Raw genomic sequence first — 25,568 nt, 5'->3', positions numbered from 1 at the left:
ATAGACTAAGGCGCTGCTTAGGTGAGGGCCTGAATCGGGAGCAGGCATAGCAGCCGTGTTTTGTTGCTGGAGGTGGTAGGTTAATCAGAGAGCCAGGGAAGGAAAGGCAGAGGACCACGAGCCCATGGGTAAAACATGACAAGTGGGCAAAGGGGAACGCAGGGCAGAGTGTGTTGGACTTGGCCAGCCCAAGGCTTGCAGCGTTTTCTGAGATGCGGGAGGGAGGGGAGAGTGGCGCTGGGCACGCACTGGTTGGTTCCTTCCTTGCCCCTTGCCTGCTGACTCTGAGGCTGGGCCGTGTCCTGCCAGTGTGGGGCTGGGCGCAGGCCTGGGGAGGTCACAAAAACTGCCTGCCCACTGCAGGGCCCTCCCCCATCCTGGAGGGTAGCTTGCTGGCAGCAGGCTGCGCCCCCTCTGCCCATGCTTTGGGCAGGGCCGTGTGTCTGAGGGAATTTCTGTTTTCTCGGTAGTTCCAAGGGTGACTTGAGCCCAGTCCCACAGCCACTCTTGGCACCATGAACCCACGAGCGGTGGTAACGGGATGCCCTGTGCACGGGTGCGCCAGGCGCTGCCTGTGGTTGTGCTGGCCTGGGTGAGGCACCTCCTCGCTCTGCCTGTTGCTTATCTGATGGGGTCTGTTAAAGCACGTGGGCTCCCCCGATGTTAATGTAACCTGACAGATAAGGAGATTTTAATGAATGAATGATCTAAAATGCATTTCTTTTTCTTTGTTTGAAATGAAAGCATGGCCTTGACGATGTTTTTAAGAGAAAGGGGAGATGTTTTGATTAGGAGAGCTCAGTGCTGTTAGCTTGGGGTGGATTGGAACCGGCCTGTTGTCCGAAGGCCCTCGTGTGCCAGCAGGGTCTGGGCAGCCGATGTTGTAGGAATTTTCCACGGGCAGAGACATGGCTGCTTGTAGCAGTCAGCTGTACCCCAGCTCTGCTTCCGCAGGCTGCTCCCTGCCGTTCCCGAGGCTCTGAATCCAGCCTGTGGTTGACAAGCCTCTCCCAGGGCCTTCCTGGACGGAGATGCAGCCCCTCAGCTCTCGGAGGCCAGTCTCCGCACTGAGGTTGGAGAGTTGATTTTGTATCCCCCAAGGGTCCTTCCAGCCTGTGGCGGTCTGACTGAAGTTGACAGACAGACTGTTGCCGTCTTACTGACACTGACAGACGCAGACTGTTGCTGTCTTGCTGAAGTTAACAGATGCAGGTAGTTCCTGTTGTCCCCACAGGCAGTGAGTGGTCCTCAACCAGGGAGGGTACCCCCAGTGTTCATATGGCACTAGAAACCTTTGTGATTGTCAGCGCTGGGCAAGGAGGAGCCACTGCTTCGGGCACCTAAGGGATGAAGCCCAGAGATGGTGCCGACCACAGCGCAGTGCCCGGGCCGCCCCACATAGTGCCAGCTGTCTGCAGCACTCAGATGGGGACGCACCACCAGGTTCCAGGGGCTGTGACCGACTCAGAGACCTGTTGGTGTGTTCCAGCCACTCCCAGGGGTGGACACTCCTGGTGGACACCATTGGCTGAAAATTCCCCTGTTGCTAAAGGCTTGACGCCAAGACCAATTTGGAATCCCAAGGCTCATTGCTGTGCAGCCTCTGGTCTAAGTGCTAGAAAACAGAGAAGTTCCCTGCCCCAGGGTGACAGAGAATGGAGGGAAAAATCATTGATAATTTTCCCAATGTTTCAGTACTTGATTATTTTAAAATGTTTATTTAATTTATTTGGAAGGCAAAGAGACAGGTCTCCCACCGGCTGGTTCATTTCCTTGCAGTGCCCACGACACCAGGGCTGGGCTAGACTGAAACCCGGAGCCATCGCCGCTACCCCCAGGCTGTGTGTTGGCGGGAACTGGGTCAGAAGCGGAGCCGAGGCAGGACTGGGGCCCGGCCACTGCATTATGGGATGTGGGAGTCTCACGGCGTCTACGCCGCTTCACCAGACACCCACCACACTTCATTATTTTAATGAATCACCAGTAATTGACTTTGTGTCTCAGAAATTTAAAAAATAAAATTTGATCTCAGCAGATGTAGAGAATAGATCCCAGCTCCGGAGGCAAGGCCACAGCGCGAGCGTCAGGGCAGGGTCGGCAGTGACTGTGGCCTTCTCTCCCGTAGCCACGACAGGTGCACGAGGGTGGTGCTGGGGAGTGGAGAGCTGCCCCCTCCCCGCCGTACCCAGGGCGCCTGTGGCTGTGTCTGAGCCTTTGCTGAAGCGTCTTCCCCTCACGGGTACGGGCAGTGCCGCACCTGCTCACGCTCTCTCCTGACAGTCTGTGTACATCCTGTCTTCCAGGAGAAGTGCTTTCTATTATGCATTTCCACAGAACAGAAGTTGTTGACAGTCGACTGTTGAGAGAGAAAGCGCGTGAGTGCCCATCCTCTCACCAGTGCCTCCAGCTGGGACTGAGGCTGGACTGGGACCTCAGTCTGCGTCCCCATGTGGGTGGCCGGGTCCTGGTGCTTGAGCCATCACCACTGCCCCTAGGATCTGCAGGGTTAGGAGCCAGAGCAGGATCTGAACCCAGGCCATCTTAATTGGCGTCTGAGCTAGGCCAAGGGGCCACTCCCAAAAACAAGTTTTGAGAGTGGCAGCCCCTCCAGGTTCTAGGCCCCTTAGCAGTTTGGTCTGTGTGAGCTGTCCATCCATCAGCACACGTGGACTGGTCCTCCCTGTGTGTGACAGGTGGCATTGGGAGGCTTGCACGTTAGAAAGTTGCACACCTGTGGTGTCTTCGCAGGTGGGCTGCATTCTCTGCCATGGGAGCTCGGTGCCCTCTGTAGCAGCCACGTGTGCAGCCTGCTTTGCCTTTTCATTCCTGTACATTGGGAGTGTAAGATTAGGTTAAGCTCACTCTACTTCTGGGATTGTTGTTGTTAATGTAAAGTAGAATTTGATTTGCCTTCATGTGACAGTCCACTGGGGCCTCGTGGGGCCCAGCCGCCTTCTCAACCCCACCATGGCCCAGCTGCATCCTCTGTGCGGTGTGGATGGAGCCCCTGCCCACGTCCCGCGGGGGAGCATGTGGGCAGTGCGTGGAATTTGGACACCTTAATCCCGATCCTGTACCCTTGGGAAGAACTTGGCTGTAGGGACAGACTTAGCTGCAGAGAGAACTGAGCGTTGGTGGAGAGGAGAGGGAAGAGGGCCCTAGACCAGCTGTCTCCATCCTTGTGGTGTCCAGCCAGCTCATGGGGACAACACTGTGTCCTGGTGCGCTCATCTGTACTGCAAATGCAGATTCCTCTACAGGGTGGACACCTAGAAGCAGCTGAGAGGAGTGTACAGGGGCCGGCGCTTTGGTGTAGTGGGTAAAGCTGCCACATGCAGTGCTGGCATCCCACGTGGGCGCTGGTTCAAGTCCCAGCTGCTCCACTTCTGATCCAGCTCCTGCTATGGCCTGCGAAAGCAGCAGAAGATGCCCAAGTGCTTGGATCCCTAAACCCGTGTGGGAGACCCAGAAGACGCTGCCAGCTCCTGGCTTCAGCACAGCTCTGGCTGTCGCAGCCATTTAGAGAGAGAACCAGTGGATGGGAGCTCGTTCGCTCACTCGCTCTCTCTCTCTTCTCTTTCTCTGCCTCTCTGTAACTCTGCCTTTCAAATAAATAAATCTTAAAAAGAAATAAATAAAAAAGAAAGGAATGTATACTCTGTGTTTTGTGAGTACTACCAAGCGGCCTTCCAGAAAAGCATCATTGGTTTTCATTCCCACCAACGATGAACGAGTTTGCTAGATGAGAATGGGTGGAGCCAGGCTAGGGAATGTCTGACCTGCAGGCCGTATGAGGCCGCAAAGTCGTCTGGTCTGGCCCTGCCAAGGCAGTGACAGGCAGGACTCAAGATTCAATAAATCTAAGGCAGGCTAATTTCTAAGTTGATAATTGTGTGTGGTCCATGGTTGATGTTGTAAATATCTAAATGGCCCGTGGCAGAGAAAAGTTCTCCTGTCTGATAGACAGTGGATGGATGGACAGACAGACAGGCTGGTAGGTAGATTCCCATTCTAATCAAGAGTGTGATGGGGCCAGCGTTGTGGTGTAGCAGGTAAAGCCACCACCTGTGTCACTTGCATCCCATGTGGGTGCTGGTTCAAGTCCCGCATGCTCCACTTCTGATCCGGCTCCTGGTAATGCTCCTGGAAAAGCAGCGGAAGTTGGGTACCTGCCACCCGCATGGGAGACCTGGAAGAAGCTCTCCCTGGCTGCTGGCTTTGGCCTGGCCCCGCTCCAGCCATTGTGGCTATTTGGGGAGTGAACCAGTGGATGGAAGATTCTCCCTCTCTTTCCTTCTCTCTCTCTGTAAATTCTGCTTTTCAAATAAATAAATATATCTTTTTTTAAAAAGTGTGAATCATTCATGTTTCCTCTCTGAGTTGCCTGTTACTGTCTTGTGTGTGTGTGTTGTTTTTTGTCTTGTTGATATGCAACTTATATACACAATCCTAATTACCCATTCTCTATTATAAATGTTGTGCCTACTCCTTTATAAAACCGGCAGTTGCTTGTGTTTTTACCAAAGTTATCTAATTTTTAGTTGCTGTTCGTGTCAGTCCTTGGGCTTCTGGGCCTTGTGACTTGTTTAAGGTCTTTCTGGCTCTGAGGTCAGCGAGACTCTATTCCACCTCACACTGAGGCTTCTGTTCCCGTCTGCTCTGTGTGCGTTGCGTCTCGATAGGGACCTCGGGTGCACAGCTCGTCTGGCGTCTCTCTCCTGATTTAAGTGACTCCTTCATCGCATTATGTATGCGTGTCTATTTCTGGGCTTTCTCTGGTCTTGATTTGTGTTTCTCCGCTCACTAATATCTTCCTGTAATTACCATAGATTTATAGTATATTTCATATCTGGTCGTGTGAGTCCCTGTTCATTTTTCTTTATTAAAATGTTTTCCTGTTGTTGTGCATTTCTCTTCCACACTAACTTTAGGAGCAGCCTGTCACATTCCATCCAAGGAAAAGCCCTGTGGGTATTTTGATTGGACCTGCATTGGCTTTATAGATTCGGTAAGGAAGAATCGACTTCTTTAGACTCCTTCAGTGAGAGTTTATCTAGGGAGAGCATTTCCAGGTGTCTCCTGCACAGCACAATGGTTATAAACACCCAGCACATGAGGACAGTTTGACAACACTAAGTGGCAGAGTGCCTGAGTATGGTGCGTGCCTGTGACCCAGACGCCGCAGCGTGCCTGTGTCGTCAGCGCTGTGCTGGCCATCCTGATGCCGGGTCCCCTGCCTGCGTCTGTGTTCTGTCTCGTCCTTTCTCCTGTTGCAGCCTGGCTGTTGCTGGGACAACAGTTTGATTTCTGCCAGAATCTCCCCACTGTCCCTTTACCTAGAGTCAGCTTGAGGGAGGGTTTTCACTGTTTCCCCAGTGAGATGAGGAATGTTTTCACCTTTATCACTCGTCACGGACGTCTGCTCAGGTGCAGAACTGCATGTTGTGTCCAGGGATCATTCGTGTATGGGTGGAGAAGTTTTCCAGGGCCAAACCCACTTGTACCCCGTAAGTGTGCTGCTCAGCGACATCGAGGGGATCACTTGCTTGTGTGTCTGTGTGCAATGAAGGGCGTGAGGGAGGCCTGCAGATAGAGCTCATCTGCTTTATAAATGAGCTGTGTTCTGGTGTGGCTGTAGAGAAGCCACAATGGGAACCGCACACATCTGCTTCCCGCCGGTCAGAGACAGCTGTGGAGCCCGGGGGGAAATCCCGTGGTGGGAGTGGAGAGCCGGCGGCCACGGAGGAGCTGTGCAGTAAGATGTCCTGTGCGCCGACGAGGAGTTTAGTTTGCCGTTGCTATGGCTTTGCGTACGTGGCCCCGGAGGACGGCTCCGCAGGCACCGGCCCTGTTTGCTGCAGCTTTGGCCTGTGAGTGTGCGTTAGCAGCCCGAGCTCTGAGCGCACAGGTGACACGCGTGCTCACTTTGTCTTCCAGAACTACACACAGTACATCCCGCTGTCCGTCTACGACCTGCAGACCTGGATGGGCAGCCCTTCCATCTTCGTCTACGACTGCTCCAACGCGGGCCTGGTCGTCAAGTCCTTCAAGCAGTTCGCACTGCAGCGGGAGCAGGAGCTGGAGGTGAGGACTCCGTGCCACAGCCTGGCTGCTGCGTGGCTTCTGTTTCGCTTTCTCCCTGGGGAGGGCGGTGCTAAGGGCGGGGCAGAGCTGCGGAGACGCTCCATACGTTCTACTCAGTGTGATGTGTAATCGGAATTGAATCAGCAATGGCATCGTCCCTGGGGTCTGTGGTGCTCCCGTGGTCTCCACGCAGAGCCACGTGATCAGTGGCGCTCCTGTGGTCTCCATGCAGAGCCACGTGATCGGTGGCACTCTTGTGGTCTCCACTCAGAGCCACGTGATCGGTGGCATTCCCATGGTCTCCACACAGAGCCACGTGATCGGTGGCGCTCCCGTGGTCTCCACACAGAGCCACGTGATCAGTGGCGCTCCTGTGGTCTCCATGCAGAGCCACGTGATCGGTGGCGCTCCCGTGGTCTCACACAGAGCCACGTGATCAGTGGCGCTCCCGTGGTCTCCACGCAGAGCCACGTGATCGGTTGCGCTCCCGTGGCCTCCACGCAGAGCCACGTGATCGGTGGCGTTCCCGTGGTCTCACACAGAGCCACGTGATCGGTGGCGCTCCTGTGGTCTCCACTCAGAGCCACAGGAGAGCAATGCATTCATCCGAGGAGATGTGCTCCCGTGTCTCCCTGCTGCTGGCATTTTGTAGCCGCCCAGTTTCTTTCTTGTGTGCGCACGTGTGTGTGAGGTAAGCTCTGAAGCAGAGTGGCACAGCATGGTGAAGCTCTGCCATTGCCGCTCCCGGTCAGGGGACGGGGAGAGCCTGAGTGCTGCTCTGATAATGCAGAGCCGTTTGATGTTTGATTAAACAGTGAATTCTAAAGAGAAACTGAAGAGGCAGTTTCAATTAAGAGGCCTCCATCCTGTGGCCTGCACGGGAGTGTCAGAGTCAGGGCTCCTGACTTCGACTGGCGGCAGTGCTGTGACCCGCGCTGGGGGCCGGCGGTGGTCCTGGTGGGCTTCCTGCAGCCTTGTTGAGTCTGTTCTGCACTGCCTTGTTACAGATTCCGCCTTCCGCCAGGGTAGCGTGGAGCAGGCGTCAGTGAAACTTCAAGTTGTGTTTGGCACAATTCAGAGTGTCCAATATTTTATCTTTGTGACTAATCCTCATGTGGAATGCTGCAGAGTGACCAGTAACAGCCTGACAGCCGCTGACCTTGAGAACGGAGCCGTGGCCGCGGCATGGCCAGCTGCTCCGCATTCTGCAGGAGTGGGAACGGCCAAGTTCTGTGTCGTCGGGTTCCCCCTGCCTTTAGGCGTGGCGTCCGGGAAGGGCCGAGGGACAGGTCTTCGAACAAGCACTGAGAGACAAGTAATAAATAGTCCCCAAAAAAGAAAAAGAAGTTTATGTTTAGGATAACGTAAATAAACAAGCCAGACAAGCCTTCCTGATGTCGTGTCCAGTTTAGCAGCAGTCGAGTGGTTGAGGGAGAGACTGCTCTGTCACCCTGGTAGTGAGAGCCCCTCTCCTCTGGGCACACGGCGGTCATTTCTGTCCTGTGCCTGGGGAGAACGGTTTCCTTCCAGCTCTGGGGGTGTCGGCAGGGCTGTGCCTGTTCTCTGAGTGTCACCCAAGACACTGCTCATTTTGTTAAGCGCAGCAGCGAAGACCCACATGCATCTTTTTTGGGGGAAATGTCTAATTGACTCATTCTTCAGGAAGGCGACCGAATGGAAACAAACGTTAGCTGGGCGGCAAACGCAGGCAGCGGGACACCACGCCGTATGTGTCATCATTAGCGCTGCCTTCTTTCTTTAATTACAGTGTGGCTCGGGCTCGTGTTTTCTGCTATACTTACTGTCTCTTGTTCAGTCTGTCTGTAGCATAAACAGCAAAAATGAAAACGATAACGCTGGCGCCCAGCTAGTACCCTATGCTGTATGTTGCTGCAGAAGTCCTACATGGCCTGCTAGGTGTATTCTTAGACTATTCTTTCCCTCTCTAAGGCTGGCCAGATTCTTTGTCATTTACAGTGTTTTAACTTCTCATTGTGTAAAATGTGAGCTGACAAGCTGGCAAGTACGCGGGTTGTGCCAGCGTTCAGAACGTGAAGAGAGCAAAAAGCGATTGCTGCCGTGCAGGGAGACGCCTGCTCAGATTAGAAAGCCTGCAGACACTGAACGTGAGCACAGTGAGCGACGTAACTGCAGAGCTGCTTCTGAGCCCTCACAGCCCTAGAGCGCAGGGCGCGTGAGCGACGTAACTGCAGAGCTGCTCTGAGCCCTCACAGCCCTAGCAGCGCAGGGCGCGTGAGCGACGTAACTGCAGAGCTGCTTCTGAGCCCTCTCGCTCCTAGCAGCGCAGGGCACGTGAGCGACGTAACTGCAGAGCTGCTCTGAGCCCTCACAGCCCTAGCAGCGCAGGGGGTGTGAGCGACGTAACTGCAGAGCTGCTCTGAGCCCTCACAGCCCTAGCAGTGCAGGGCGCGTGAGCGACGTAACTGCAGAGCTGCTCTGAGCCCTCACAGCCCTAGCAGCGCAGGGCGCGTGCGGGGCCCCAGGGTTGCGCACTGCACACATTCCTCTCCGCGGAACGCGGCCGGTGAGATTGAAGACAGCCTCGTGAGCACCCGGTAAATCAGCACGCGCAGCGCGGGGAAACGCACCCGTCACGCGGGAGCCCTCCTGGTATTTCTCACTGTAGCTATTGTGCGAAAAATGGGGTAAATGTTCAAGTCTCTCTGCTCAGTGTTTTCTTTTTCTTTTTTTTCATTTGTTTGTTTTTTTGTTTTTTGTTTTTGACAGTCAGAGTGGACAGCAAGAGAGAGAGACAGAGAGAAAGGTCTTCCTTTTCTGTTGGTTCACCCTCCAATGGCCGCTGTGGCCAGCGCGCTGCTGCCGGCGCACCGCGCTGATCCAAAGCCAGGAGCCAGGTGCTTCTCCTGGTCTCCCATGAAGGTGCAGGGCCCAAGCACTTGGGCCATCCTCCACTGCCTTCCCAGGCCACAGCAGAGAGCTGGACAGGAAGAAGAGCGACCGGGACTAGAACCTGGGGTGCCGGCACCACAGGCGGAGGATTAGCCTATTGAGCCGTGGCACTGGCCTCAGTGTTTTCTTAAAACATGTTTTTATTGTAAATTTTTTTTTTTAATTTTTTACAGGCAGAGTGGACAGTGAGAGAGAGACAGAGAGAAAGGTCTTCCTTTTGCCGTTGGTTCACCCTCCAATGGCCGCCGCGGTAGGCGCGCTGCGGCCGGCGCACCGCGCTGATCTGATGGCAGGAGCCAGGTGCTTCTCCTGGTCTCCCATGGGGTGCAGGGCCCAAGGACTTGGGCCATCCTCCACTGCACTCCCTGGCCACAGCAGAGAGCTGGCCTGGAAGAGGGGCAACTGGGGCAGGATCGGTGCCCCGACCGGGACTAGAACCCGGTGTGCCGGCGCCGCAAGACGGAGGATTAGCCTAGTGAGCCGCGGTGCCGGCTTATTGTAAATGTTTTAATCATTTGTGAGACAGAGCTAGAACTCCCATCCGATAGCTCTTTTCCAAATGCCCACAGTGGCCAGACCTGGGCCAGGGGTGAAGCTGGGAGAGGGGAGCTTCAGTCCGGGTCTCCCTCCGTGAGTGGCAGGGACTCAGCCCCTGAGCCATCCCCACTCCTCGCAGGATCTGCAGTTGCAGGGGCCAGAGCCACGTGTGGGAAGCAGGCGTCCTGACTAGCGGCCCAGCCACCAGGTCGAAGGCTGTTCCACACCATCTCTTGATTCGTTGATTTTGGTTATCTGTGGGCTTTCTACTGTGATCCGCGCCAGACGGACTCCTTCCGGAACTGGGGCGATCGTGGTGAGAAACGTGTGACGTGGTTGTGGTTGTGCTGCTCCTGGGGTGTGGTGGTGAGCTCGCAATCGCAGGGGCTGTGTCGTCCTGCTTCTCCTCGGACCACTCACTCTCGGTTTCCCAGTGCTGTGGGTCTTGGAGGTTGACCCGCGTGGGCTGGAGGCTGCCAGCTTCCTTGCACCTTCTCTGTCTCACATCTCCGCCAGCTGCGGTCATCGGCACATCTACTTCTAGGACTGTCAGTTTCCTCCTGTGATCACGTCCTCTGTGCTTGGAGTGTGGCTTGAGCCCATGCAGAGCAAGCACTGGGTCGGTGGCCTGGTTAGGGCCTGGTTCTGACTGCTGGGCGACTGCACAGGGTGCTGTGACTTCCAAGTTTTTATTTACGCACTTTTACTAGAGATTTTCTCTTTTCTTACTGGCTTATGTATCTTTAGCATTTGCTTGCTTTCCGAATTCTCAAGTATTGCATCACATCTCAGAATACGCCCCTTACCCTTAGTATTTTCTTTTTAAAAAACTTATTTATTTATTTGGAGGCAGAGTTAGACAGACAGATCTTCCATCTGCTGGTTCACTCCCCATATGGTCGCGACAGCTGGAGCTGGGCTGATCTAAACCCAGGAGCCAGGAGCTTCTTCTGGGTCTCCCACGTGGGTGCAGGGGCCCAAGCACTTGGGCCATCCTCCACTGCTTTCCCAGGCCATTAGCAAGGAGTTAATCAGAGATGGAGCCGCCAGTGCTCGAACCAGCGCCCATATGGGATGCTGGATGCAGGCACCGCAGGCGGCAGCTTAACCCGCTAAGCCACGCCCCCCCCCCCCCCCCCAGCATTTTCCTCTCCAGTTCTCCACTCCCGATTGATCAGTCGCTCAGCGATTGATTGATTGCTCTCTGTAGGCTGCTGCACAGCTGCCATCACGGAACCCTTTATAGGTCTCTCCGATGTACACGTTTTCCATTTTATTTTTATTTTAAACAATGTAACAGGCATATAAAAATCATGCATATTTATAGAATAGTGGTGTGTGCTGTGTTGTCACCTGTATACATTGTACAGTGTCCATTCAGAGAAAATGCTACCCTCCCAGTCTTGTAATATTTCTTTATAGTGAAAGCACGCAGACTCCTGTCTTCAATGTTTTTCTTAGCATACACAGCACATTAGCGTGGTCGGCAGTCACCTGCCGTGTGGTAGAAGCCCAGGACTGGCTGCCGCCTGGCTCTCACAGTTACCGTCCCTCTCAGCTTCTCTCCCCAGCCTCCAGTCACCACCATCATATTTTTAACTTCTATGAGACCATCTTTTTTCCTTCATTTTTTAAAAAATTGTATTTATTTGAAAGAGTTATGGAGAGAGAAGGAGAGACAGATCTTCCATTTGCTGGTTCACTCCCCACATGGCTGAAACAGCTGGGGCTGGGCCAATTCAAACCCAAGAGCCAGGAGCTTCTTCTGGGTCTCCCACGTAGGTGCAGGGGCCCAGGGACTTGGATCTTCTGCTGCTGCTTTCCCAAGAGTATTAGCAGGGAGCTGGATTGGAAGTGGAGCAGCCAGGCCTTGAACCGGCGCCAGTATGAGATGGCAGTGTTGCAGGTGGTGGCTTAACGCACTGCGCCACAGAGCCAGCCCCCCAGGGCCCTTGACTCTTGCGACGATGACTTGTGTGGCTGCTCCCTGGTTGCTGGCTCTCCCCTGTGTTCTGCTGGAGCATATCTCTAGCAGTCTCAGAGGCTGTATGGGAGCTGTCCACCCGCCTCACGGGTGCGGGAGCTGTCTTCCCGCCTCACATGTTGTGTGGGAGCTGTCCGCCCGCCTCACGGGTGCGGGAGCTGTCTTCCCGCCTCACATGTTGTGTGGGAGCTGTCCGCCCGCCTCGCATGTTGTGTGGGAGCTGTCTGCCCGCCTCACGTGTGCGGGAGCTGTCCGCCCGCCTCGCATGTTGTGTGGGAGCAGTCCGCCCGCCTCGCGTGTTGTGTGGGAGCTGTCCGCCCGCCTCGCGTGTTGCGTGGGAGCAGTCCGCCCGCCTCGCGTGTTGCGTGGGAGCTGTCCGCCCGCCTCGCGTGTTGCGTGGGAGCTGTCCGCCCGCCTCGCGTGTTGCGTGGGAGCAGTCCACCCGCCTTGCGTGTTGCGTGGGAGCTGTCCGCCCGCCTCGCATGTTGTGTGGGAGCAGTCCGCCCGCCTCACATGTTGTGTGGGAGCGTGGGAGCAGTCCGCCCGCCTCGCGTGTTGCGTGGGAGCTGTCCGCCCGCCTCACGTGTTGTGTGGGAGCAGTCCGCCCGCCTCGCGTGTTGTGTGGGAGCTGCCCGCCCGCCTCGCGTGTTGTGTGGGAGCTGCCCGCCCGCCTCACGTGTTGTGTGGGAGCAGTAGTCCGCCCGCCTCACATGTTGTGTGGGAGCAGTAGTCCGCCCGCCTCACGTGTTGTGTGGGAGCTGCCCGCCCGCCTCACGTGTTGTGTGGGAGCAGTAGTCCGCCCGCCTCACATGTTGTGTGGGAGCAGTAGTCCGCCCGCCTCGCGTGTTGTGTGGGAGCTGCCCGCCCGCCTCACGTGTTGTGTGGGAGCAGTAGTCCGCCCGCCTCACGTGTTGTGTGGGAGCAGTAGTCCGCCCGCCTCACGTGTTGTGTGGGAGCTGCCCGCCCGCCTCACGTGTTGTGTGGGAGCAGTAGTCCGCCCGCCTCGCGTGTTGTGTGGGAGCTGCCCGCCCGCCTCACGTGTTGTGTGGGAGCAGTAGTCCGCCCGCCTCACGTGTTGTGTGGGAGCTGTCCGCCCGCCTCACGTGTTGTGTGGGAGCAGTAGTCCGCCCGCCTCACGTGTTGTGTGGGAGCAGTAGTCCGCCCGCCTCACGTGTTGTGTGGGAGCTGTCCGCCCGCCTCACGTGTTGTGTGGGAGCTGTCCGCCCGCCTCACATGTTGTGTGGGAGCAGTAGTCCGCCCGCCTCACATGTTGTGTGGGAGCTGTCCGCCCGCCTCACATGTTGTGTGGGAGCTGTCCGCCCGCCTCACGTGTTGTGTGGGAGCTGTCCGCCCGCCTCACGTGTTGTGTGGGAGCTGCCCGCCCGCCTCACATGTTGTATGGGAGCTGTCCGCCCACCTCGCGTGTTGTGTGGGAGCAGTAGTCCGCCCGCCTCACATGTTGTGTGGGAGCTGTCCGCCCGCCTCACGTGTTGTGTGGGAGCTGTCCGCCCGCCTCGCATGTTGTGTGGGAGCAGTCCGCCCGCCTCACGGGTGCGGGAGCTGTCCGCCCGCCTCGCATGTTGTGTGGGAGCTGTCCGCCCGCCTCACGGGTGCGGGAGCTGTCCGCCCGCCTCGCATGTTGTGTGGGAGCTGTCCGCCCGCCTCGCATGTTGTGTGGGAGCTGTCCGCCCGCCTCGCGTGTTGTGTGGGAGCTGTCCGCCCGCCTCACGTGTTGTGTGGGAGCTGTCCGCCCGCCTCGCGTGTTGTGTGGGAGCTGTCCGCCCGCCTCACGGGTGCGGGAAAGCCCCTGCTCCGGGTGAACGGGAAGCAGTTTCTCTCCCTCACCGACAGGATCTCCTCTGCTGTGCGGCGGGGGCCCAGCTGTGGCTACTTCGCATGGCTGCCCTGTGCCCACTCCAACTCCAGGGCTTAGTCCGTGTCTGAGGCAGAGGGAGTGGGGAGGGATCATGCTGGCCACCTGGGTCCCTCCATCAGGAACGTGAACGCTGCTTCCCGTGGCCTTGGGCTGGAGCTGAGCCCCAGGGTCACCCAGTGGTGGGGCTGGCAGCTGCCACGTTGCACGGGCGCAGTGTCCTCCTGCTAGCCACGTGTACAGCGCTTCAGAAAGTGTGTGCAAGTGGAGTTAAAAGAGGAAATTTGTTTTGGCACAAAAAATTTGGAACTCAGGCCTAGCTTTCTCATGTTTGCATTTTTCCTGAGCTCTTCGAGGACCCTTATGGATCTTTAAAAAGAAATTTGATGCCAAAATAAGCCTCCTTTGATTTCATTTTCCCATGAACTTTGATGTAGCTGCCTATGCTGACGGGGCTGTGGGCTCTTACTCCCGCTTCCCCGGGGTGGGTAGAAGCGCTTGAACTCACACACCTGGCTGAGCTGTGGCTGTGACCAAGACTCCAGGGTGCAACTCCTGGCCTCCAGGTGACAGCCACACAAGAACCGTCAGTCAGTCCACGATCCATGTGCCGCATGTGTTGGAGAGAGAGAGAGCGCGCGAGAGAGAGCGGGAGAGCGAGCGCGAGCTCAGATGTTTTCATAATGCCTTGTTTCCTGGCTGTTACCTCCTCGGTCTGCAGGCCACAGGTCTTGACCTGGTCTTTATTCAGTGTCATCGGCCAGTTCCACCGCCAGTGGCTGTTTCCCAAGGGCAGTTACTCCCCCGTCTTCACTGAAGACGGCACCTTGGCACGGCATCCAGCCTGCCCAGGTCTTTGTCCTTTCTTGGTGGCTAGCGCGGGAGGAGGTGGAGGAGATGTCTCACTGTGACTGCTCCAGAACGTGGCTGTCTTCCCCGGGTTCCTTGGTGGCGAGCGCAGGAGGAGGTGGAGGAGATGTCTCACTGTGACCGCTCCAGAACGTGGCTGTCTTCCCCGGGTTCCTTGGTGGCGGCTGTGGCAGTGTGGTGAGATGTCTCCCGGGGCAGGCTGCACGGCTGCAGGAGAGCCTTCCAGGCAGGGTCAGCCCACCTGCCACGGGGCGGGGCCCCCTTCTGCTGCCCCTCCTGGAGCCTCGGGGCCGGCCCCCGGGATTGCTGGCCCGTGGTGCTGTCACGGTCACCTGGTCTCGCCGGTCTGCGCCTGGAGTCTGTGAGAACCCGAGTCGGTCTTGCAGAAACGGCGACGCCCAGGACTGATTGTGCGCCCCACAGAAGCGAGGAGTCGCGTCTGGAAATCTTGTGATTCCTTTGTGACTGTGTTGTTACCATGAAATTCTGCCGCTGCGCCGATGCCCGTGCTCCAGGGTTAGAGGTGGTGGTAGTGCAGTGTCTGCCTGTCAGGCAGCGTGTCTCCTAACCACTCTTTCCTCACCTGGGCTGTGTGGCCCCCGGGAACAGTCTGCATGGCTCGCTGTGGCCGCGGCTTCCTGCTGGGGACCTCCCTGTTGGCCCTGCAGGCTTGCATCGTCCTCTCTCGAGTCCTAAGGTTTATGTCACCCGTGCTACCTCCTGTCATCGTTTGTAGGTAGTAGGGAAATGTGCTGACATCTTGTTATATAATAACTATTAATTTTCCCATTAATATTTTATGATACTTGTGAATTTTAAAGCAACTGTTCTCTTCTCTGTGTTCTCTGCTTCCTGCAGTACAGTATTTTCTTGTGGTTTGTTCTGACTGTTCTATCTCATACTGGAGACTTGTGTGGATTTGTTGCTTCTCATATTTAGGGATGACGAGGAAGAGCCCCCTCCCCCACCCCAGCCATTGCTGTGCTGTGGTAGGAGCTGTTAGTGGGGTCTTTGCTTTGTGGCAGGTGCGGGGGGGAATGGCCCACGTGGAGATCTTTGTTTTCCTGGGACGTCGGTGACTGGAGGCTGCCCTGGTTTCCCCCATGTGCCAGAACCCCCCCCCCATTCTGCAGTCGGGCAGGTCACTGCGGACATGCGGCTTCTCGGGCACCAGGTGGGAGGGTGGCTCTCCTGGCCCACAGGTCTTCAGGTAACCGTGGCCTTCCGTCCACCCCACCCTGTACCGGGCTGTGGCTGGGCCGGCCGCCTCCCTCTTGCTGCTCTGTGTCTGCTCTGGGTGGTTTTGTGCCAAAGGTGCCTTCCTGTACCTTTTTCTTTACTCACTGTGAGCAGGAGGCGTTCCTGACGGCGAAGGCTTCAGAACAAATAGAACTCGAGCTCCCTGGCGCTAAAGGATGTGTGCAGCCGGAAAGCCTCCCTCCCTCCCTCCCTCCTCCCTCCCTCCCTCCCTCCCTCCCTCCTCCCTCCCCCTCCGTCCCCCTCCCTCCCTCCCGCCCTCCCTCCCTCCTCCCTCCCTCCCTCCCTCACTCCCTCCCTCCCTCACTCACTCCCTCCCTCCGTCCCTCCCTCCCTCCCTCACTCCCTCACTCACTCCCTCCCTCACTCACTCCCTCCCTCCCTCACTCCCTCACTCACTCCCTCCCTCACTCACTCCCTCCCTCCATCCCTCCCTCCCTCCCTCACTCCCTCACTCACTCCCTCCCTCCATCACTCCCTCCCTCACTCCCTCCCTCCCTCCGTCCCTCCCTCCCTCCATCCGTCCCTCACTCACTCCCTCCCTCACTCACTCCCTCCCTCCCTCCCTCACTCCTTCCCTCCCTCCCTCCCTCACTCACTCCCTCACTCACTCCCTCCCTCCGTCCCTCCCTCCCTCACTCACTCCCTCCCTCCGTCACTCCCTCCCTCCGTCCCTCCGTCCCTCCCTCACTCCCTCACTCACTCCCTCCCTCCGTCCCTCCCTCCCTCCCTCACTCCCTCACTCACTCCCTCCCTCCCTCACTCCCTCACTCACTCCCTCCCTCACTCACTCCCTCCCTCACTCACTCCCTCACTCCCTCCCTCCCTCCCTCCCTCCGTCCGTCCCTCCCTCACTCCCTCCCTCCCTCACTCACTCCCTCCCTCCCTCCCTCCGCCACTCCCTCCCTCCCTCCCTCCCTCCCTCACTCACTCCCTCCGTCACTCCCTCCCTCCGTCCCTCCCTCACTCCCTCACTCACTCCCTCCCTCCGTCCCTCCCTCCCTCCCTCACTCCCTCACTCACTCCCTCCCTCACTCACTCCCTCCCTCCCTCACTCCCTCACTCACTCCCTCCCTCACTCACTCCCTCCGTCCGTCCCTCACTCACTCCCTCCCTCACTCACTCCCTCCCTCCCTCCCTCCGCCACTCCCTCCCTCCCTCCCTCCCTCCCTCACTCCCTCACTCACTCCCTCCCTCCGTCCCTCCGTCCCTCCCTCCCTCACTCACTCCCTCCCTCCGTCACTCCCTCCCTCCGTCCCTCCCTCCCTCCTTCACTCCCTCACTCACTCCCTCCCTCCGTCCCTCCCTCCCTCACTCACTCCCTCCCTCCGTCACTCCCTCCCTCCGTCCCTCCGTCCCTCCCTCACTCCCTCACTCACTCCCTCCCTCCGTCCCTCCCTCCCTCCCTCACTCCCTCACTCACTCCCTCCCTCCCTCCGTCCCTCCCTCCCTCCCTCACTCCCTCACTCACTCCCTCCCTCACTCACTCCCTCCCTCCCTCACTCCCTCACTCCCTCCCTCACTCACTCCCTCCCTCCATCCCTCCCTCCCTCCCTCACTCCCTCACTCACTCCCTCCCTCCCTCACTCCCTCCCTCCCTCACTCCCTCCCTCCCTCCGTCCGTCCCTCACTCACTCCCTCCCTCACTCACTCCCTCCCTCCCTCCCTCACTCCTTCCCTCCCTCCCTCCCTCACTCACTCCCTCACTCACTCCCTCCCTCACTCACTCCCTCCCTCCCTCACTCCCTCACTCACTCCCTCCCTCCCTCCCTCCCTCCGTCCGTCCCTCACTCACTCCCTCCCTCACTCACTCCCTCCCTCCCTCCCTCCCTCCGCCACTCCCTCCCTCCCTCCCTCCCTCCCTCACTCCCTCACTCACTCCCTCCCTCCGTCCCTCCGTCCCTCCCTCCCTCACTCACTCACTCCCTCCGTCACTCCCTCCCTCCGTCCCTCCCTCCCTCCCTCACTCCCTCACTCCCTCACTCCCTCACTCCCTCACTCACTCCCTCCCTCCGTCCCTCCCTCCCTCACTCACTCCCTCCCTCCGTCACTCCCTCCCTCACTCCCTCCCTCCGTCCCTCCCTCTGTCCCTTCCCCCCCTCACACACACAGCCACCAGAAACAATTGCATTTGTACTTGAGAAGAAATGCTGTCATTTCAATTCTTTATAGGAGCAAAGGGAGGGATTAATCTAAAACAAATACAGTAGAAGCCCCTTTAATTGGCATCTCCACCATTCCTACTAAAAATAAAGAAATCCACGCAGGGCAGGGCTGGCCGGTGGCTTGGTGTGGAGCTGACTGCCAGCCAGAGACAGACGTCCCAGGAAGCAGCTCTGGGAGCCAGGGGCTCTAGAGGAGGGGAGGGGCGGGGCCTTAAGCCTTGCACAGGGACCCGCACCACTGCAGCGCTTTGTGGTCCGCAGAGTCTCTGTGCCTTAGCCCACTCCCACTCCCAGCATGCTCCTGTCCATGCCCCCGGGGTCCCTGCCTTCTGTGCCTGTGTGGCCCCTGTTTCTACTCCAGGTCTAGAATTTGAGGGCTTGGGAAGAATAGTGCTTTCTCTCCGTCAAAAGTCTAAGAGCCCTCACTGCTGAGGGTGAGAGAGGAGATCCACAGACAGGTCCAGTGTGTCACTAGCACATGCAGCGTGCCGGGGTCGCCGGGATTCTGCCCCCTCGGCAGACTCCCTGAGCCTCCAACCCTCCCCACTGACCTCAGCGAGCTGACGTTGTGCAGACAGCTGCGAGACACTCAGCAACATGGGCGCCAGTCAGCCCTAGCAGTGTGCAAGGAGTCCCCCGCTGTGTGGAATCCATCACCGATGATCGGGATTGAAAGTCAGCATACTCCACCGTACCTCTACGCTGGGAAGGAAGAAGCCACCTCCTCCTGTGGTTTGGTGCAGAAGGAGCACTCGGGAAAATCCAGTACCCGCCCGTGATCAGTGTGAGCAGACGGCACGGACGGCGACCTCTTCAGCTTAGAGGGAAATGTAAAGAAACTGTACCGCCGTCCTTGTGCTTCTTGGGGAGCGGTCGCATGTTTTCCCTAAGATTGGGAACGAGGTGGCCACGTCCGTTCGTAACGTTGTTTTTCAGGGTAAGCACTGGAGGGTCTCCAGTGCAGTAGGAGCGAAACAGACCCCAGATACAAGTGGAAATGGTGATGAGGGCACAGAGGCCAGCGTCCCCCATGAGCTCCAGCTCACAGAGCTCCGGCTGCTCCACTTCCAGTCCAGCTCCCTGCGTGGCCTGGGAAAGCAGGGGAGGATGGCCCGAGTGCTTGGGCCCCTGCACCCGCGTGGGAGACCTGGACGGAATTCTGGGTTCCTGGCTTTGGGCTGGCCCAGCCCTGGCCGTTGTTGCTGTTTGTTGAGTGAACAGTGGATGGAACATCTCTGTCTCTTTCTCATTCTCTCAGTAACTCCCTCTCTCCATAACTCTGCCTTTCAAATAAATAAATAAATCATTTTTAAAAATTGGCAGTGAGTTACATATTCATGCTGTTAGGATGACAAAATTTAAAAAAACAGTAATACATGGTTGGCCAAGAAATAGAGAAATTGGGATTTTCACCACTGCTGGGGGAAATGCAAAATGGAAGCAGGGCCGGCGCCGCGGCTCACTAGGCTACTCCTCCGCCTTGCGGCACCGGCACACCAGGTTCTAGTCCTGGTCGGGGCGCCGGATTCTGTCCCGGTTGCTCCTCTTCCAGGCCAGCTCTCTTCTGTGGCCCGGGAGGGCAGTGGAGGATGACCCAAGTCCTTGGGCCCTGCACCTGCATGGGAGACCAGGAGAAGCACCTGGCTCCTGGCTTTGGATCAGCATGGTGTGCCGGCCGCAGCGGCCATTGGAGGGTGAACCAACGGCAAAAAGGAAGACCTTTCTCTCTGTCTCTCTCGCTGTCCACTCTGCCTGTCCAAAAAAAAAAAATAGAAATAGCTGCCTTGGGCCAGGCAGTCTGGCAGCTCCTCAGTCAACTCAGTTCCCAGGGTTAGCGTCTCACCCAGCCCTTCTGCTCCTCAGTATAAACCCAAGAGGGCAGAGGGTAAACGTTGGTAGAAGTGGGGAAGGCCACACAGGCGTCAGGAGCTGGCCAGGAAAACACCTGGGTCTGTCCGTGTGATGGGACAGTAGTGAACCCTAACAAGACGGAGCAGCGTGGGTTCACCGTGACGACTGCTGTGCTGTGAGAGCGGGGGTCACAGAAGGTTGTTGACTGAAACCCCCGGGTGGGCAGCAGCCTGGTGGCTGTTAGGGCAGGGGAGGGGTGCCTGCTGCAGGGCACGGAGCTTCTCTCTCAGGAAATGGTGGAGACGGTTGTGTGGCCTTGTCAGTATGTGACCATCCACGGAATCCTATACTCCCAGAAGATAATGAGGCAGTGTGCACCACAGTGAAATGTAAGAAAACCTGCCTTCATGAGACGTAAAAGGACGCAGTGAGCAGCCTGGAACTCTTGTGCAGGGGCCGCTCCCTGGCAGTGCTGGGCCACACCGTCTGCGCCTGGCCTGGCCTCTTGTGCTGTGCACAGACCCCTCTGTCAGCCAGTTCTCTCTTCTCCACGGCAGGGCTCAACTCCAGCTTCAGGCTGTGCCTCAAACCGCTGGTGTTTGTTACTGGTCTCATCTGGTTCCTCGCGGTGCTACCAATTCTATGTTGCCTTAGTGTTTACGCTTCCAGCCTCCCACCCCCTCCCTCCATCCCTCACCCGCCCGCCACCATCCTCTACGAGGGACGTCTGCTCAGTGTCTGCTGGGGATCAGGCATGGTGACAGAAATGCAGCGGGAAGCTGAGCAGGCAGCACCCTTGCTTTATTTTCAATTGGTTGCACAAGATGCGTGTTCTCACCCCAGACACTCACCTCTGTACAGAGGGCGGGAGAGAGGACGGTGAGGACGCAGGCCACAGGTCACAGGTTGTTCCCCCGCTCTGTGATTGTGAGTTTTTATTGTAAAACATTGGGAGGACGTTGCTGCTGCCATGCCTCCTTTCTGGTTTGGAGAGCAGACAATGAACACAAGAAGCAGAAACACGTGATAAATGCAATGTTGCACAGAGAAGCAAGGAGAATGAGGAGAGGAATGATGGCGAGCAGGGAGGTCGCTTCCCCGGCGGTGGCCGTGGTGGAGGCCCAGAGGCAGGGAGCGATGAGCCCGCGGGTGTGAGAGGGAGGGAGGCTGTACCGCAGGAACACAGGGGTCCCGGGGCATGGTCCCCAAGGCGACCAGAGGCGCCCCTTCCAGGACTGCCTGCTTCTTGACCAGGCCTGAGTCTGATAGAAGACTGCTGGGGTGGGAGTGGGGGAACGGCACGTGGTCTAGAACGGCACGTGGTCTAGAACAGCGCCTGGTCTGTGGCGGGCACCCAGCTAAGCTGCAGACGTCATGGACAGTGGAGCGCAGAGGGCCCCCGACAGCCTGGCTGCTGTCTCGCTGCTGGAGTGAAGGGGGAGGCCAGAGGTGCAACACTGGGCAGCGACATGGAGAGGCTGCCGTGCGCCTCTGGGGGAGACTGCGTGGCTCGTGTTTTACATCCAGGAGAGAAGAGAAAGAAAGGATTCTAGGCGTGTCCAGTTCCTGAGCTGGGAGGACTGAGGCCGGGGTGTGGAGGCCCCTTCAGAAGTGCAGGCGGGTGGCGTGTTGGGCGGTGTTGGGTGATCAATCCCTGAGGAGACAGTGGCTGAGGCGTGGGTGGTGAAGAGCCCCCGAGGGACCTGTGTGGCAGTTGAGGCCTGCTCTGCAGAGCGTTCAGCGTCTCCAGCAGGTGGGACAGGGGACAGCGAGCGTGGCATCTGGAGTTCTAGAAGTCTCCAGAAGGGGGGATACAGCTAACTGATGTGCAGATGAAGGACCCACAGGAAGGGCAGGGCCAGGAGGTTGCAGGGCTGGTGGTCGGACTGCACGATTGCATTTTGGTGCAGGGCTGTGGGCGCTCGAGATCCCGCACGTGCTGGAGGAGCTCAGGGCGTGGGAGGTGGAAGTGCCCAGGACAGGCGTCTTGCTGAGGAGAGCGGAGAAAGAGCAGGGGGGGTCAAGAGGCGGAGGGACCGAGGGCTTGTTTTCCTTTGTTGGCTTCCATCTGGGTCTGTTCTTTGGTTCTTGGGTTTTTTTTGTTGTTGCTGTTTCTTTGAATGGGAGTTATTGGCGTATGTGTTCGTGCTAATGGACAAAGAAGGAGAAGCAATGTGGGAGCTACATGTGGCTGATGAGGGTGGTTCTCATGTAGGTGTGAAAGGGGACAGGACCCAGGACACGGCAGACCCCAGCTGAAGAGGGGGCATGGACATGGTCCTTCCATGGGGGGCGTCTGGGGCGGGGCTGGAGGAGGGAGGAGGGCGCCTTGCCCCGTTAGTGGACATCCATCACTCAGTAAATGCGCCCACTGCTGGGATTTGGCTCCTGAGCACTTGCAGGCACATGATGATCTGATGGACCAAGAGGGTGGAACTTGTGCGGTGTGGTGTCTAGGGTGTAGGCCGAGTGAGAGGCCCTTAGGTCCCTGGGGCACCATCCACCTGTGCACGCTCATATATATATGTATACATATACACACACACGTGGGAGCACATTTATACAAAGTCATCTCAAAAAGTCTGTTGAAAAATGAATCAAGACCGCCGCCGCAGCTCACTAGGCTAATCTTCCACCTGCGGCACTGGCATCCCAGGTTCTAGTCCCGGTCGGGGTGCCGGATTCTGTCCCGGTTGCCCCTCTTCCAGGCCAGCTCTCTGCTGTGGCCCGGGAGGGCAGTGGAGGATGGCCCAAGTGCTTGGGCCCTACACCCCATGGGAGACCAGGAGAAGCACCTGGCTCCTGCCTTCGGATCAGCACGGTGCACCGGCCACAGCGGCCATTGGAGGGTGAACCAACAGTAAAGGAAGACCTTTCTCTCTGTCTCTCTCTCTCTCTCACTGCCCACTCTGCCTGTCCAAAAAAAAAAAAAAATGTTCATTTTGCTGTAAAAATTATTTTAGTACATGCAAATTTTCCCTATAATACTCATTTTCATGAACTTTTTGAAGACCCCTTGGATTTCAAAAATTTTGTGCCAAATGAAACTCGGCTCTTTGAAGAATCTTGTGCACACATACATGCACATGTACACTCTCATGTATGTACACACTTACACACATTTGCTCATACATACACAATGTCACGCACAGACATCCGCCTATTCCCCGCACACATGCCCACATGGACACACGTGCCCCCACACGCGGATACAGCTTCCTGGGGACACGCGCAGCACATGTCCAGTGCCTCGGATGTGTTCCTGTCCTCAGACTGTTTGCTGCAGAAGGTGGAGGGGCAGCCGTCTGGCCGGGCTGGCCCCTCCTCTGACCACTGAGCTCACCGCCGTTGTGTCCCGCTGCTAAGGCTCCTCCGCCGTCTCTCCTGCTGGCTCATAGACACAGAATCTCCTGTGTTCCTGTCACTCTCCCGGGGGCCAGGGCTCTGTGATGACCTTGTTTGTTAGCGGTAACTCAGCAGGACCTCAGTGGGCGATGATGGGCAAGACTTGCAAGTGGCTGACCGAGATTCTGGCTCACAATCGCAGCTGGCTGCTGCGGCTAGCACAGGAAGAGTCCAGGTCAGTCTCATGCCGGTGACCCCACAAGTAAAGGTGGCCGCAGCCCCTGAGGCGTCTGGTGGGGCTGAATCTCCCAGATGGGTGCAGTGTGCAGGGAGGAGTGCCATGGGCAGAGGACCCAGGAGTGCCGCGAGGTTTCCATGGGACGGAGCGGGAAGCTCCAAGGCCAGGAGTGCCGCGAGGTTTCCATGGGACAGAGGAGGAAGCTCCAAGGCCAGGAGTGCCGCGAGGTTTCCATGGGACGGAGCAGGAAGCTCCAAGGCCAGGAGTACCGCGAGGTTTCCATGGGACGGAGCGGGAAGCTCCAAGGCCAGGAGTGCCGCGAGGTTTCCATGGGACGGAGCGGGAAGCTCCAAGACCAGGAGTGCCGCGAGGTTTCCATGGGACGGAGCGGGAAGCTCCAAGGCCAGGAGTACCGCGAGGTTTCCATGGGACAGAGGAGGAAGCTCCAAGGCCAGGAGTACCGCGAGGTTTCCATGGGACGGAGCAGGAAGCTCCAAGGCCAGGAGTACCGCGAGGTTTCCATGGGACGGAGCAGGAAGCTCCAAGGCCAGTGCAGGCTGTGGCAGGAGGTGACGTCTGTCTGGAACCTTCAGTGGGAGTGGAAGTTACCTGCGAAGAAAGGCCGGGTGTCAGGAGAGGCCAGGGCGCTCCTGGGCATGTCCCCGGGCTGTGCAGTAGGACCAGGGAGTGTCTGAGCTGCATCCCCTGGCACTGGACGTGGAGGTCACAGAGAGGTCACAGAACACAACTCTGCAGACACAGGAAGTGCTTGTGTAACCTAAGCGCCTGCACACTGTGCAGTGAGTACTTAGGTTAATAATGCCAGTCAGGGCCGGCGCTGCAGCTCACTAGGCTAATCCTCCGCCTGTGGCGCCGGCACCCCAGGTTCTAGTCCCGGTTGGGGCACCAGATTCTGTCCCGGTTGCTCCTCTTCCAGTCCAGCTCTCTGCTGTGGCCCGGGAGTGCAGTGGAGGATGGCCCAAGTGCTTGGGCCCTGCACCTGCATGGGAGACCAGGAGGAGGCACCTAGCTCCTGGCTTCGGATCAGTGCAGCACGCTGGCCGGCTGTAGCGGCCGTTTGGGGAGTGAACTAATGGAAGGAAGACCTTTCTCTCTGTCTCTGTCTCTCTCTCACTGTCTACTCTGCCTGTCAAAAAAATAATAATAATAATGCCAGTCAGTTCCTTCTAGGGCCCTTTGGAGAGGACAGCTCTGGCTGTGGACTTGTGACCGTGAGAACCTTGTACAGGAAACTCCTGCAGCCTGCACAGGGGCGAGGCGCGGGCTCCCTCGCTGGGGGCCTCTGCTCTCAGTAGCCAGGCGCCAGCCCTGGTGTCCAGTGCTGTTCTGGGAGCTCCCCAGACTGAGAGCGGGAGAGGGCGCCTCCTCCGCCCCCCAGCAGCTGTGGGCGTAGGGTGGGTGAGGCTTCAGGCTGCCCGGGGCTCTGCAGAAACATAGGGTGGGTGAGGCTTCAGACTGCCCGGGGCTCTGCAGAAACATAGGGTGGGTGAGGCTTCAGACTGCCCGGGGCTCTGCGGAAACTTCACTGTCTCCTTTCAGTGTGAGTCCCTGGGGAGTGGAACTGGTTATAATTTCTAATGAACTGTCGTCACGAGCTGCAGAGTGATCCTGGAGCGTTTAGACGCTGTTCCGTCGCTGACTGCTCAATGGCTTTAAAATAATGGATGCTTCGTTTGGGTAGATTGGGGCGAAGGGCTTGTAGCTGGCCGAGGGGGGCACCAGTGAGAGGCAGGCAGCCCCTCTGTTCTCTTTGCCTACGTTTACCTTCCTAGCAATAGATACCGCTTTGCTTTTAAATTATGCCTATTTAATATTTGATGTACATAGAATTATTTAAATTTCATATTAAAATGCTGCTTCCAGTTTGCTCCTGTAGCACAGGATCTGTCACAAGTGGATGCTCCATGAGCGTCTTCTGGATGAGCGCGCACTGGTGCCTGTGGGAGCCCAGCCTCTCTCGGAGCCGGGCAGTGTCCGCTGGAATTAGGTGGTGTTGGACGGAGAGTCGAGGCTGCCAGGGAGGTGTTGTTTCCGGAACGCGCCTGTCACGACTTCTGCAGTGGCGGTGTCTTCATCTCTAGGAGAGGGGCCGTGTGAGAGTGGGGAGAAGCACGCTGGCTCGGAGCTCTGGAAAATGAGGACTGAGGCGGCCGCAGGCCTCCAACAGCAGGGTGTCTGGGAGTCCCCCGGGCCCGGCCGGCTTCTCCTGGACCAGGAGTGCACCAGCTCCGGGGTGCTCGGGTGCTGGAGCAGATGTCCTTTGTGGATCTGGTTGCTGTGCATTACTTGGAAGGTTTTTCTGGATCCTTCCCAAGCCCTCCAGCAGGCTCTGGTAGGCGTTTCAAGAGGAGGATGTTTCTGGTGTCTGAGTCGCTGGGACCCCCAGCAGCAGCCCGTGGTGTGAGAGCTGGG

The 25,568-nt window shown here is 57.7% G+C and overlaps 1 protein-coding gene across 3 annotated transcripts in view; it reads left to right on the top strand.

Moving 5' to 3' along the window:
* RPTOR (regulatory associated protein of MTOR complex 1) overlaps positions 1-25,568 on the top strand; it is a 349,585-nt gene that overhangs the window by 170,367 nt on the left and 153,650 nt on the right. For all 3 annotated transcript variants that reach the window (XM_062216247.1, XM_062216248.1, XM_062216246.1), the window contains exon 5: positions 5,938-6,084. In XM_062216247.1, the coding sequence (XP_062072231.1) occupies positions 5,938-6,084 (147 nt within the window). The remainder of the gene's footprint in view (positions 1-5,937; positions 6,085-25,568) is intronic.

Source organism: Lepus europaeus, chromosome 18, assembly GCF_033115175.1.
Source record: "Lepus europaeus isolate LE1 chromosome 18, mLepTim1.pri, whole genome shotgun sequence".
NCBI classification, from domain to species: Eukaryota; Metazoa; Chordata; class Mammalia; order Lagomorpha; family Leporidae; genus Lepus; species Lepus europaeus.
Note: the sequence above shows the minus strand (reverse complement) of the source record. Positions and strands in the feature narration are given on the sequence as shown.